The sequence below is a fragment of the Ixodes scapularis genome, unplaced genomic scaffold (assembly GCF_016920785.2).
Source record: "Ixodes scapularis isolate PalLabHiFi unplaced genomic scaffold, ASM1692078v2 PGA_scaffold0__279_contigs__length_252992795, whole genome shotgun sequence".
Taxonomy (NCBI): Eukaryota; Metazoa; Arthropoda; class Arachnida; order Ixodida; family Ixodidae; genus Ixodes; species Ixodes scapularis.
Genome location: NW_024609835.1, coordinates 73472975 through 73488680, shown reverse-complemented (window position 1 = coordinate 73488680; position 15706 = coordinate 73472975). Strand labels below are relative to the sequence as shown.

General features: G+C 43.4%; 1 protein-coding gene across 1 annotated transcript in view; it reads left to right on the top strand.

Moving 5' to 3' along the window:
- Positions 1-15386, top strand: part of LOC115322145 (trypsin-1-like) — a 106864-nt gene extending 91478 nt beyond the window's left edge. The window contains exons 6-8 of the mRNA XM_042292175.1: positions 600-783; positions 12494-12630; positions 15146-15386. Coding sequence (XP_042148109.1) covers positions 600-783; positions 12494-12630; positions 15146-15307 — 483 coding nt within the window. The 3' untranslated portion in view covers positions 15308-15386. The remainder of the gene's footprint in view (positions 1-599; positions 784-12493; positions 12631-15145) is intronic.
- Positions 15387-15706: the final 320 nt, after the last annotated feature.

The window sequence follows — 15706 nt, the reverse complement described above, 5'->3', positions numbered from 1 at the left end:
ATGTAAACATGGATGTTGCCAAAGCAGGAGCCACAAGACCCATTGTCAACTTCGAACTTTTAAAGCAAAGAGAACAAAAGAGAGAAGGGAATCGCAGATTCACCAGCTCTTGCTGAAGCACAACACTGCCGTTCATTTGAACGCGTCAGTAGAAGGACTCTTCAGCGTCGCCGGAGATGTATTCTCAAAGATGCGGGGAAACATCACTGATGAAAACTTAGAGAGGCAGCTACTGCTTAAGTGCAACAGCCGCTGAAGAGAATGTAATAAACAATGAAGCAAAAGCAATTGTGTATTTGGTAGTCAAATTAACCAAAAAAGTAACTCGCTACTTTTGAGGTAAAGTAACACGTTCCTTTTTTGAATCTGTAACGAGTAACGTATTTAGTTACTTTTTGTTTGCGTAACGGGTAATGGTATTCAGTTACTTTTTGGTGGTAACGTGTACATATATGTCAGCGATATGTTGCTAAGCTTCTTATTGGCACTTGCAGTGGCTCTCGATACGTAACTTTTATGAACGAATAAATCAATTAAGACTCTGATGCGAATTATACGATTGTGAAGAATAAATTGTCCGTTTTTGTCATTGTACGCAGGTGCAAAAAATTGCCGTTCACGAGTCGTATGCAGACCTGGCCAACGATATAGCTCTTCTCAAGTTAGCTACCCCTTTTGACTTTGCCGAGAGCCAGGGGCGCATCGGTGCTGTCTGTCTTCCCGCCAAGGATCGCCCGTTGAAGAACAACGTTGAAGTCACCGGCTGGGGAACCACATCATCCGGTAACGGAGGCTTGACTTGTTGCAGCTGTTGGATTGGTGCCTATTGAGACAGTGCTGTGGTCAGTTTTAGCACCTTCAAAACTAACCATTAATCTTTTTTGTTTTTACATTTTGCTTAAAACGTTTTTTTTTAATCTTACAAACTTGGGAATGTGAGGTGCACAATTCTCACATTTAAGGACTTCCGATTTTCCCAGTTGTGCGACTGGAAAGATTTTATTGATGTAAAATTATAGGTCTTCACGCAAGTATAGTCACTGACAACATAAATAAACCTGGAAGTGAACTATTCTGATCACGTTTCTTGCTTGCCAACTTTGCAATTTTCCCGCGCTCTCCAGTAAGATGATGTTGCGTAACTTGCATGCTGAGCAGGAGTCCCATAAAAACTCAACATTTTGCACGTGTGTTTTTACTTTCTCTTTTTTTGCTGACTTGAGCTTAACTATCATTCATTTTACACCACCAAACATATTGTAACCCGTCGAAAAGAAGCTGGTATGCCCCTTTATTGCCCCATATTACGCAGCGGTAGATCCTCTCAGCCTCTCAGACCAAGTTGGAAACCACTAAATTCTCGAAAATGAAATATAGTAGCTTAAAATTTAGGTTACTTATTCTGGTCTGTCTATAAATGTGTTGAAGCAGTATAAAGTCACTTATTTGAAGCAAATTAGTGACTAATAAAATTTCGCCAGAGCTAACTTGCGACGCAAAGGCTCACGCTCAATTTAGCTGATTCCGGGTGTGGTCATTTTTAGGCAGTTGCATTTCGATGCAATCACAATTAACTTTTACGTTTTGTTGCTGCCTGCTCTGGTCGCTTCCCTTCGTTACTAGAGTCATACGAGAGTCCTTTCTAGTCAGCACTGTGTTCCGGCCGATGCTACTAGCTGATGGGACCAATCAGAACGCGTCAAAAGCGCCCCATCATGATGCTCGTTATGTTTCTGTCCGCGTTCTATCATCGCTGAACTAATCATAAACAGAAAAAGACCAGTGACCAGTGGATTTAAGCTGAAACGAAGTATAGCTGTCACCAACGCGGGTTGGGTATCGGTTGGTCACCTCCCGTTTCAGTGGTGCATGATGCCGATAAAACACTAAAAATTCAGTATTGTTGAGAGAAGGATGGTACACGCGTTGAGAAGCAGCAGCCCTTTAGGAACCTTCAAGTACTCATGACAGCATGTGTTTTTGAGTTTTTGTGTGTATGACTATACAACCTGAAGTTAGACTGCCTCAACGGGCGACTTGTCTCTCAGCTGTAGACGAGCAGTTTAGCCTGTGCAGTACAAACGCAAGTCTGGGGTTTTTAACCTGCACCACGCAGTAGTGATACACGACCGCACGCTGGTACGACGCTCTTACCGATCGAAGTGGGCAGGGTTGGGGATTGAACTCAGGTCCCTGAAGCTCCTCTATCTTGGGAAAAGTGGCGGCATTCATTGTTGTGGAAATGCTCGAGACACTTCTCGGAAGGACATGGCGTTTGAAATCTAGCTCAGTGCTACGTTGTGCCGCAATGATCTTTCCAAGGGCTGCACGTTGCTCGTGCTTTGTGCATCGACGCACCTTGCGCTACTTTCAGAGCGTGAAGAGGCTTTAAGGATCTCTGGGTTCTGCAGCGCGCGCTTTCGCTTCACGTGCTCCGAGCTGGTGTGCGCTCCGCTAGCCCACTCGGCCACCGGTCCTGTGAGGTAGACCAAGTTCTAGGCTGTATAAACATACACACAACCCAATTTCTTTTGGCCAACGATCCCTCTCATGACAGCTAGCACATCCAGGAACAAACAAAAGCAGTTAACCAAATAGAAGACGTCGAGGGCAAACATCGCGTGAGGCCCGGCGTCGCGGCCTCACGCTTTACAGATTTATTACAGGAGCCGTGAAATGTTCTTAATACTTTCGCTAAATACTACTTAAAATCACTCTGTGACGGTAATAAATGAACAATCTTGCCTTAGTTTTTCTTTGTAGGCAATGGCAGTCGACACAAAAATTCGAAAGATGTGAGCGTCGTTGATCCCCTCACTCGGAGCCAGAGTCAAGCGGCCACGTGGCCTGGTGCCTATCCTGTGCCGCCAAGATTAATAATTAAGTTGGCAAAGTAGAAAGGGCGTGCTGAGCTGACATTGGTAGAGTTCGGCTATTCTCATCACCGCAATGGTTGGACACGAGCCACTCACTAACTGAGATGGCCGCAGAGGCATTGACTGTTACGAGCCGAAGTTGAGTGCTGCACGCAGTTCTCGTGTCCAATCCTTGAGCCGCGCTCGACTGTCGTCAGGCGGGAGGTTTTGATCCCACAAATACGTCATCAAGCTTTGCAAGGGCAAGAGTGAACGAAAAAGTCTCGTTTTATTCTCGAAATTTCACCGCATCAACAAGCTTCTAATCAGTGGCGGTTCGTGCGAGTGTACTTGGGCCAGACTAGGACCAGTACGCCTTTGCAATGTCATGAACATTCCAACCTGTTATTGTTTCATAACCCCCTACCCCCTAAAAAAAAAAAGAAAAAAAAATGAAAAAAAAATCTTGAAAGCTGTAGGTCCGTAGCTCTAAAGTTTTGAGCGGCGCTCCAGGCGAGCAAAATAGAATATTTGCAGCTCGCGTTTCGAACATGCGTCATTACGATTCCCCACAATATTTGTTTTTATACTCCGTTCCATTATAAGTGCCAGCGCCGCGTAAAGTCAATGCATCCTTGGAAAGCAGCTCCAAGCTCTCCGTATGGTCTTCATCTTGGTCCATGAAATGCGCAATTTCTCCTTGACCCCTCCGTTCTGGGTGAGCCGATCTAAATTCGCTGGTGACGAGTAGCTTATGGAGACGTTTCTTGTATATCGAGATTTCGCTAGCCACACACCGGCAAAGCAAGCGTACATCTTCGTACCCCCACCACATGCTTTGTCGGTGCTTGGAGGCACTGAAAAATGAGTTTACTGTTTTGAAATACGCAAAATGAACAATTTAATTGTAAAAGATCCGTGGAGATGGGCATGATTGATAAGTTGATTGCATACACACTGCCAAAGACGCTTATATTGGTGAGGAACGCTTCCAGTACGATGATGCTCCATGGTGATCTTGGCGGGATTGGTTTAGAACGATCCTTTGGGATCTTAAAGTTTCGAAGATTTGAATGGACGGATGGCGATTTTCATGTTAACGTAGTCGTACTAGCCAGTCGCCTTGCGACATTTGGTCGTCTGTATCTTAGTATCTGTTTGTGTCCGACTAGCAGGTAGGGAAGTCAATGACGCTACTTTCCCAGGATCTATTGACTTTAACAAGAGTGAGCTCTGAGCCACTCCGAGCTTTCAGTGTCCCATTCCAAGCACTCGCGCTCATGCATTGTGAGCATCGTTCGGGGGAACACGCTTTTGCAAGTAGCTTCGGCTTCGCTCTCACGTAAAGTGAAACATACGTGCTCACGGAGGCTATGAAAGAAAACAACATATATAATGAAGCATGAAAGGAATGATGAGACGCTGAGGCCGCGAGCTGCATAATTTTTTTATTGCTTTCTGGGGAATTTTGTTATCGTCTATTTACAGATGCTGACATGCCTGTATTCGAACTTTGCACATGCATAATCGGACGCGCCGCTTTCATGGTCGTATCGCGTAAATGGTGCAGACAGCATAACATGGTGGCGTCTTTCGGACGCCACTCCCATTTATCGTCTTCCAAAAACTACGATTGTGATTGTGTAGTATGGACGGCTAACGTGCACACTGTTGCATTCTTAGCCGGCAGTGAAGCCAAAGCTATGGGTACCTGTGCGCTCGCGGAACTTGAGCCCCGATCAAACCTGAGCACGTGGCGCGATGTTCGCTTCTTTTGAAAAGCCAGACAAAGTTGTCCGCGATCATCGTTTTGAGAATGCGCTGCGAGGAAAGTCCAACAAAATGGCGTCCCGTGAATACCGTATATATAAATACGACCTATTTAGGTAAGTTATAGGCCAGGGCCAGGGGGACATAATTTAGGGCAGAGGGTCTCTACCATTCATGTTTCGCGGACCCCTTGTAGATCGGCGTAGGGTGCATACTTTCCGGTGTTTATTTATGGCAAAAATCGGCGGATGTTTATCGGTGCTTATTCATTTCACCGGTACCGGTGCTTTTCGGTGAATTCTCTCGTCCAGACGCTAAAAACGGAGATTATCGGGGGAAAATTGTGAATGTCAGCAACCACTGAAGACGAAAAACAGTCCGAAATTTATTTACATCTTTTGCACAATCTCTTTCATTATTGATTATTGTAGTATAAATTCCAAAATGCTCGCTCAATATTTCCGCTGGACACGGGAAGCCCCAAGACGTCCTACGAGGCTTGGGACAGTACTGGCCAGCTGTCCTGTGACTGGCCTCTCGGGCCACTGATAGTGATCTTTAAGCTCGGCGGCCCGGGAGGACCACTGACCTTGGAGAACAGTGGAATAAAGCTACTCTCAAGACAACCTAGGGCACAACAGAAAGGCAGGCAAAGTGCATGATTCCAACTAAAATAATGTGTTTGGCGGAAATTTCTGTAGGATTTTTTTTTCAGTAAAAATGAGAATAAAAAAAAAACATTGCTATGAATTTTTTTTTTTAGAAATCGGCGTTTTTTAACGATTTTTATTTCTGACACCGGCGGACGTTTATTGTTGTTTTTCGTTTAAAATTGGGAAGCATACAGCAATTTTTCGGAGAAAAAAACCAGCGCTTGCTCGAAAATATAAAAAAAAAACGATGTTTTTCGGTTTTAACCGATTTTGTATTTTCAACGCCGGCGGATGTTTATCTGACTACATCAGTTCTACGGCTCACGATGCCAACATAGTGCTACGTATCCATCTGCAAGCAAAGTGGGTATCTGGACAAGTTAGGTACATATTCGTAATTGTACTCGTGCGCCGGTCGGGTTGGGATATTCAGCGGCGTAGCAGCGCGGACGTTTGCCTCCTCAAGTGCAAGAACGGAACACGAACGGTTCCCAACCAACGCTGCTTGGGCGTTTGAGTGTGGTGGAGTTTCTTAGGTTCCAGCTTATTTGAAGAAATCAAAGCGTCAAATACAAATGTAATGTTGCTCGTGGTACCGCTTGCGGACATGACATCTTCGTGAGCGCGTTGCTTCCAACTTGCGCGTGTAAATTATGTGTCAGATACGCACAAAGCTCTACGACCTTACGCTTTAACCTGCCTGTAGCGCGTACACACTTGTTCAGCGCATGCTTTATGAAAAGCAACACGCACGTGTTTGCAGCCTTCCGCTTCCCTTCAAACCTGGTGCTCTACGAGTACAAGGTGTTTCAAAATAAAGTTTAGACTTCGAAATTGCCTCCAAAAATCAGGGACTCGACGTATCAAGTAAAAACGTACCTCGAATGGTCGAATTTGCGCATGCAAAATATTCTTCGTATTTTCTTCCACTATGTCGTGGGATAGCCACATAAACCATATAGTAACTAAGATAGCCCAGATCACAGGCATTATAGGTCCTATTAAATACCTTCTTTCCACAAAAAGTAAGTTACTCCTTTATAATTCGCTCTTCTACTCTCATTTAAACTACTGTCAATTGGTATGGGGAACAACAATAATTTCAAACCTTCAACGTGTTCATATATGACAAAAAAAAATGTCTTCGTCATATTCACAATGAGCCTTATGGAGCACCAAGTACTAACTTGTTCCACCGCTCCCATGTGATGAGTGCATTTAACTTGTATAGATATCGATTAAGTACCAGGTATAAATTAGAAACACGAAACAATATTACTAACTTACGTGATCTGGCTCATCTTCAAATAAAGAACATAATTAGTTACTCAACAAGACATAGAGAAAATTGGGTAGTGCATACACCTCGTTCGAACTATGGAAAAGATTGCCTAAATTTCATACTGCCAATATCATCTTGTGCATTTTGATTTATTTACCTGTAAGTACAGTAAACTCCGTAGAATGCATGGAACTGACAGAGTATGATTTTTACGGTTTGTTTTTTGTTTAATTGTGTGCGCCCTAAACATTTATGATCACAATGTTTTTTTTTGTTTTGTTCTTTGGTGAGTGTGTTGTTGCAATGTATTGTTAAGATTACTTTTCTTCCCGCCTTTTTCTTTTGTTTTTCTCTTTTTTTTCTCTTTTATAAGTACTTTAGCAGGACGCTGCTTAGCTGCCAATACTAAGGGTCTGTGGACTCGTCAAGCTGCAATGTTGCAGCTTTTTTCCACAGCTCCTTCATCTTTGTACAAGGTGAAAATAAACTGATTTGATTTGATTCGAAAATTTAAATCTTAATTACAAGTAAAAAGAAAAAGCCTTCAAAAGTTATATTTTATTTGTTTTGTTCTTAAATAGAGACTTTCCTTTTTATTGCGAAAATGGGACAAGTAAAATACGTCTTTGAGGCAAGTTTCAATTTGATACACTCAGTCGCTAATTTCTGACAGGCCATTAATTGTAGCTTGTAACTTTTTTTTCAGACACTCAAAAATAAGGGGCTCAAGGTATCAAGTTGAAACTTACCCCTGAGAGCTATTTTACTAATCTCATTTATACAGCTTACCTCGAATACGTATTTTACTAGTCAAATTGACACATTAGAATTTGAAGTCTCTGCTTCAAATAAATAGAAAAAATCTGACCCTATTAAAAGCAGTCTTTTTGTCTGAAATTGGGACTAAAAAGCTCAGTGCGTAAATCCGACCAGTAAAATACGTATCCGAGGTAAGCTTCTACTTGATACGTCTTTTACCTGGTTTTTGCAAGCGATTTTAGAGTCAAAACTTGATTTTGGAGCACCCTGTCCAGCAACTTAAGGTTTTACTTGTATTAGTATTATTTATTGTGCACGATCTTTGTCGTACATGAAACCCACGATGGCCGTGTACTAACGATGGTTCATTTGGGTCTACGTAATTGAACACGAACCGCTCAATGAGGAAGTTTTAGCTTCTATCGAAGGAGCGCTTTGACTCCGATCGGCTCTTGTAGATGCTACGTACTTCGTCATCTCTAACGGCTGGGAGTTAGGAAATGTGGTTTACCAAGCCCGTGACAGGAAACACGATTCCTGCAGCCATACCGACGCGAAGGGAAGCGCAAAAACGACGCAGTGTTAACAATTGTACCGGCCATAACGTAGTCCTTCACCATGGCATCGGCTGTCCAATGTTGTAAGACTGGTTCAGCAGATTTTCGCTGTTGCCAGAGTTTTTTAATAGGCATCTATAGTGGCTTTTAATGACGCTCAGCAAGTTTCTAATTGCAACCATATGCTTATTTTCCGCTAATTAGAAATATAATGAACACGTTGTATATAATTATTCGACTTACCGTGACGATTAGCCCCCTATCTTTTGTCCCCCTTGGCTGCAAATTCGTCCTCACAAACCGCATTATTAGAGCTTTCACAATTTTTAAATTTTTTTAACAACAACAACCACAAAAGTGACAACAGCAACGACAACCACAATAGCAACAAAAACATTATATTTTTGCTATTAAATCATCTGTGTTATGTGACGAGGTTACTAACTACTTAGAAGAAATGGTGATGGTACCATTCTCCAAAGAAGACGCAACACACCAACTCATGTTTACAAACAAACCGGAGCGCCCCTAGCGTACGCCACCGACGATGCGCGATGAGGGTGTGGGCGAGAAGCTCGCCGTCGCCCATAAACAAACCATTGGAATGGAATGTTTTCGGCGTCGGTATGAGTCCTCGCTTTCTTTTTCGCATTGGAATTGCTGATTCTACGTATTCCTGGCAATGTCTGATTACTTCAGTGTCCTCAGCGAAATCAACGAGGCTCGTTACACCGCAAAACGCGGCGTGAGTAATGTAACATCCGGCGATTCATTCCGCGTGGATGCCGGAGAATGGACACTAAAGCCTGTTTCACTTGTACCGATACCCGAGAAAGGGACGGGCAGAAGATCCTTCGCAGCTAAGAAACACAACAAGTGGCTGGAACAACGTACAGAAGAAGAAAGAAAGGATGTCGCGAAGAACACCGCGGCCGTTTCTATAGCATGGACAGGTGAAACTGGGAACAAAATTGAAACAGCAAAACTCTCAAAACAGACGTCCGTCAGAGAGGCCGAACTGAAAGCTAAACTGGCAGCTGCTGAAGACATTAAAGTAACTCTCCAGCCGGGCCACACAGCCCGGATATTCACAGACTCGCAGCCGGCTCTTAAAGCGTGCAGAAACAATAGAACAAAAAACATCAAAATAATCGTAAAGGGGCTGAAAAAACAAGGCTTTACACTGATAATTGAATGGCTACCCGGTCACGCTGGCATCCACGTCAACGAGAGGGCACAGGCCGCCGTGGAGGCAGCTAGCAGCACCAGCCCTCCAACTGGCCTAACCTTTCGGGAAGAAGCAACCGAGGAAACTCCTCCCATTGACCCAGAAGAAAGAGCCGAATCGACAAAAGAAAAAAGCCGTTTACAAATCCCTGTAACGCCGAATTGGAGCGCAGCTCTTGAGGAGGAGGAGTGAAGGGTACTGAGGGGAGGGTAGACCCCTCCTCCTTCTCCTCCTCCCCTCATTCTTTAATATGCTGCGGGGGGGGGGGTCACGTGACCTCGGGGGGGGGGGGGGCAGGAGTGTCACGTGACTTCGGGGAGGGGGTCACGTGACCTCGGGGAGGCGTGACATGGGGGTCACGTGACCTTGGGTGTCACATGGGGGTCACCTCAAGGTCACGTGACCCCCACGTGACCTCAGGGGTCACGTGACCTGGAGGGGTCACGTGACCTCAGAGGGGTCACGTGACCTTGAGATGACCTTGGGAGGGGTCACGTGACCTTGGGGGTCACATGACCTCGGGGGTCACGTGACCTTGGGGACCACGTGACCTGGAGGGGTCACGTGACCTTGGGGGTCACGTGACCTTGGGATGACCTTAGTTACGTCGACGCCGACGGCGACGCCGACGCCGCTCAAGCCGGGAACGGGCCTTTAAGAGCTGCGCTCTAAAACGAAAACTCTACCTGAAAGGCTTTCTACTGACAGTAGAAGACCCAATCCCGCAAGGGCACACGAGGTGGGAGAATGTGCGATTACGGAGAATTGGGACCGGTACAGCCTTAACACCGGCAAGAAAAGCAACATTTACAAAAAGAAGGATATGAAGACAACGACCCTGTGTGCAAGAAATGCATCGCAGGAGGGTTGCTGACAACAACACACATGCAAGAGTTTGGAGAAATTCAGACAAAACGCATGGGCCTCGCTAACGAGTGAGGCGAAACCAAGGAATTTAGAAGCCTGGACCCACCCAAAAGAACAGGCACAACACAGAAAGCAAGTCCTGAATTCACTCATACGTTTTATCAGGACATCCGGGATCCGTCACTTCATCTAACCTAATCATCGTCATAATCCCCTCTCCCCTACAACTCTCACAACCCACCTCCCTCCTGCCTCAGGTCCACCAGACCATAGGCAGGAGAACATTTCTCATCAATATAGACACGATTTCAGTCAATCAATCATCTGTTTTCTGGAAAGACGTAAGACTATAAACATAGCTCACAAGTCAAATTAGTTTTTTTTCACAGAAATTAAGGGAGAGACATATGGTGTCACTTTTGCGGGTGACTTGGGTAGAGAGCTGAAGTTATGAGAAGTAATGTGATATTATTTACCAGTGTGTGTCGTCGTAGTAGAATGACATGTGCTCTATATTAAGGCAAAAGCCTTAATTGTCCCATTTCGCAAAAAGGCGGCGGCGTTGTGCCCCAACGATGGCCATAAAAATACTTAATGAAGCGCGCGCCATCAGTCGTATGCTCGAAGAAGACGCCGTTCTTCGTGTCGTCCTAGAGGTAATTCTACACGTCGCTCTCTAGCCTAGAGACCGACGTGTAGAACGCTTACACGTCTAGGACGACCTCTTTTACGACATAAAGGACGACGCCTGGAGTCTCCAGGCGTCGTCCTTGAGGTCGTAAAAGAGGTCATCCTAGACGTCGTAATAGATGTCATCCTTGAGGTTGTCCTAGCGGTTGTCCTCTAAGCGTCGTTTCTCGACGTCGTCCCGGACGTCGTCCTTGAGGTCGTCTGAGAGGTCGTCCTTGGCGTCGTCCTAGACGCTGTTCTCGACGTCGTCTTCGACGTCGTCCTAGAGGTCGTCTTAGAGGCCGTACTTGACGTCCATCTCTAGGACGTCATCCTTTACGTCGTCCTAAACTTTAATACGTTTAGAAACATATCACTCGAAAATATTTCACCCGCGGTACTATAATGCTTTCGCCTTCCTACACGTAAGGAGTCTTAAGTGTCTTCCTGTAATTTTTATTTTGTTTTATGTTTTGCAGTTTTTTTAAACTTTTATAAATGGATTTTTTTTGTATAACACAGTACTACGTGGACTATACAAGCTTTCAAAGCTCTAGAATACGTGTGTCAGAAATTTTAAAGGAAACACTGTAACCGTGTTCGTTTAGACCAAAATACACAGTCTTATTTAGTGATACTGAAAACTTTACTGCTGTTCGCGCTAGGGCCATATTTGTTTGCGATAACTATTTCTATATCAAGCGATTGCTCACGCGTTTTTGATGAAGCGGACTGATCTGGGCTGTAGAGTTTACATCTTTGGAATGTTTTATTTGCATTAACTTTCAGCTTTGCTTTGCTGACGTTATAGACTAAAATTTGTCCTCCAAGAATTCTGCATTTTTTTCTTTTACATGTCATATCGGGAGTTGTTTAAGGAGTGCTTTTGCGTAGACCCATGTGCTTTTAGGTTCGTTTTAATGTATAATAAATGCGATAATAAAATTATCTGTCACTTTTTTACGCAATCCCCACTCGTTTATACCTTTACTTAGTTTATTGAAGATGTGCATAAGAGAAAGAAAAGTCGCTTCGTTGATGCTCATTCTTTGTGTTCATTTCGTGTGTCGCAGCTGATTTTTTTGTTGTCAGTTTGAGTGTTGGTCAAGCTGTTGAATAACAGCAATAGAATAAGGAAAACAAACACGTCACACCTGACACACCCTTAGTGTCCGTTCTCCGTGACGAGCCTTTTTATTGACCAGCTGGGTTTTCCATCGCTCACTGTCATATATCGTTCACCTTTGGATTGCTTCGTGAGACATAGCCATTCGTTGTCGCTGGTACAGAATAAACAATCATTTTCGTCATTCATAGAACGTTGATTTTTCCAGAACCTTACTTACAGCAGATAGAACGCTGGCGATTGAGAAATTAAAAGTAAAGCAAAGAAGGAGAGTCTTTCAGTTTGCGAGCCAACAGTAATTGAGCGCTCGATATCCTTTGATCGTTCGCAGTGTATTATATTTCCTTAAGGCTGTACTGGCGAAGGTATTTGGGAGTTCTTGGTTTCCACAAATCTATTCCTATCTCATGAATGTTAGACCGAACTGTATTGATAAGCGTGATTGCTGCTTTCACAATTTCCTTCAGAGGCAACGAAATGTATCAGCAGCTGTAAAATGCAGTTTCGTGAAGCATTTTCGTAAATTCTTATTGATAGCGTTATGAGATAATTAAATATAAGGTTGAATTTAGGGAGATGTTCTGCCAGCTATGGCTATTCCTTGGCAGGTATGTCTGACGTATGTACTTTTTTGGCTGACCTTTTAGCATAGAAACCAACAATATCTTCTCATGCACTTTTTTTCTGAATGTACGGGAAAATCTAATCTTGAGTTTTCTTATTTCAGGCGGGCCTAGTTCTTCGCATCTGCTCGCTGTATCAGTTCCGGTAAGATCATCGTTCATCTGTACCTTTGGAACTATGGGCAATTATGATTCCAAGACCATGTTCTGCGCCGGAAGCCCCGGGAAGGACTCGTGCCAGGTGAGAAACATCTGTCAGGTTCAGGCTTGGCTCGCGCGAATTCCAGTAGTATAGGGTTCTTGAAGCTCCCTTGAATGAAATATCAAACTCCCATGTGAGGACTACGACGGTTTGCCCTTCACACAACTGATCGGCTACTGAGTGACACATCTAACTGCAAGCCAGCACGTTTTGTTGATTAAAGCTTAATATCTAGATGTGGTTTTAAATGCAATGATACAATTTTGAGTAACTCGTTAGTCATGAATTGACTTGGACAAATTGGTGAAAACATGCGTGGAGTGACGCAACTGGGTTGGTGAACTGGATGTACGCACTACGCAGATCATATTTTTCTTAAATGCGCACATGAACCTATTCGCGACTCAATTCACTATTGGCGCTACTCGTTTTTTAAAATGTCGGTTTTAGAGAGGGTCGGAGATGCGTGCCGGTATACCAGTTGCTGAGCCTGTCTAGTTTGCTAGCTTCACTGAGCTAGACAAATTTTTTCTGCTTATACGAGGAAACTACGGCGTTATGAGCATAGGTCTCATCCTTATCTTGAAAACAAAAACTGTATTTATCGTATTATTTATGCCAGGAGAAACATTTCAATTCTGAAACAAAATCAAAACGAACCTCTATTTTGAATTTAATTTTTCGATATAGGTGTTAATTTCGGATCCTTTCATAACTCAAGATGTGTCTCACAGCGTAATTATTGAGCTAAAAAAGTTGTTCGCGTAAAATTTATTTTGTGACGTACGTCTCCGATTTAAGCACTCCAAAATATCTTGCGAGAGTCCAGTGTACCTTTAGAAACAGGTCCTTTTATACCCCTTAGAGATAATATAAAATATTGCATTTGTTGAAAAAATCTGTGCTGATATATGTGCGTTCTTGTTACCCTTTCTTGCTTGAATAATTGTCATGTGAAATAATGAACCGCGGGCCTTCTGTTGGGTTTGCAGGTATTTAGATGATTATTTGCTTTAACATTATTCCAAAGCACAAACATTACATAATCTAACCCAATTTTACAAAATATTGTCTCGGATGATGAGTTTAGAATATTCCCATAAAACATATAAAGTCAGAAACGCTGTTCTCAATACAATACCCAAAGGCGGAATCCAAATCAGACAGCAAAAGTGTGTGTGTGTGTGTGTGTGCGTGTGTCCTTAAAGCAAAGCTTGACGCACAGAACTTTGTATTACATCCAGTTTATGACTGTTTCTTTATGTTGATAATGATGTCAGAGTTTTTATATGCTAAAAAGGAATCAAAATCAGACCTTCCTGGAAAGACTATTATGGTTAAATGGCATATTTTGTGGTTGTGCATTTATTGGAAGTCTACATTGACGCAATTTGTGCTATCAATAATAATACACTTAAACTATTTTAATACATAGTTTTTCAAGACCTAGTAAAAAAGTGTCGCTTATGATCAAATTTTAAACGCGCGAAGGAGGATGGCACTCAAAAATGTGCAATTTATCATCAGTACAGTACTTTTAATTAACAATGTATAAAATAAAAACTAAAAAATAAATGAAAACATTCTATAGCAAATCTGAAAAATCCATGCACAATTAAACAAATTGCAATGGGTCATAATGTAATTAAATGCGAAGCTGCAAGCGAGCTGGACAAGAATAGGACGAAAATAATCCCTGGAGAAGGATAAAGCTATCGAAGTCGCGACTTTTGGCAATTGGCAAAACTTCCAAAGTCATGGCAATCCATCCAAATTAAAAGCCCTCTCTCCCCCCCAAAAAAAAACAACAAAAAAAAAAAAGAACGGATATTTTTTTTGTTGTTGAATTTTTTAGTTTATTTCGTTTCTTCAATCTTTACGTGCCTTCGTTTTGCCAATTTCAGCCTTTCCAGTTCGAAGGAACGCTTACTCGCTTTCACGTCTGCTCACTGCAGCACGTTTCGTTGGCGTTGAAAACCGATAAACCAGTTATGAGTTTTAGTACTGCGCATGTGAGCAAACGCAATGTGTGTTTGCGTTAGCGTTGCGTGTTCCGTAATGCGCTTGCCCAACATTGTGGTCTTGGGGTGGAGTATGGCGACGACGCGCATGCACAGCATGGAGCACGCAACTCTAACGCAAAGTAACAGTGTTTGCGTTTGCCTCTATGCGCAATACTAAAACTCTCTAATAAGGTACAATCCCCTACCGACTGAAGCACAACGTTGGGACAGTGAAGAGTGTTGTTTGCATTCGGAAATGACATTTTGCGAGCCATGATCACGAGCAGTTCCGCCGTGCCCACTGAGCAGGAGAACCGGGGGACCTTCACTAGAGTCACTAGCGATTAGTACTTGAAGGCCTAGGTAGGACATATCGCACAAATACTGGCCAGGGTTTGCATTTTTATCTCATAAATTAATATTCCTATTAAAACTACACGGCGGATTGCATGAGCTCATGTGGGCCAGCAACTTAGTCGGTATAACTTAGGTTGACATTACCTTGTGTGAGTACAATGCAAACAAAGCTATGATGTCGGGTTTGTGTATAGGGTGACTCCGGCGGTCCAGCCGTGCAGAAGGAAAGCGGTTCATCCATCCTCGTCGGTGTGGTCTCGTTCGGCCTAGGCTGTGCCGTTACTCCAGGAGTCTACACCAGGGTGCCGGCCTACACTCTCTGGATTCCAGAAAACATCGCCAAGCTACAGTCGTGAAAGCAAACTCTGTCTCTAGAAAAGAGCAATACATATTCCTAAATACATGCTTGAAAATAAATCGCTAAAAAGTGCAAAAGCTGCTGCGTCGATTATCGATTGCCGTCTCATCTTGGTCGTCTTTCCTGAGCATGTATTGGACAGAAGTATTGCGTCAGCGCTTGGCGTAAACTCGGGCCCAATCCCACGTTTCGCGCACGAAGCAGCACCCAAAGTTAGGCTTCCGCCAGTGTTGATTGATGAACTGTTGAAAAGGGTGTATTATTAAATTATCCCTTATGTCGTTGAAAGAAAAATTTGCTTATTGGAAAGGTTAAAGGGATGCTGAACCGAAATCTCGATTCACCAAAACACGCAGCAAAAGCGTGCAACGGGTTGTTACAAACACCAAAACATCAC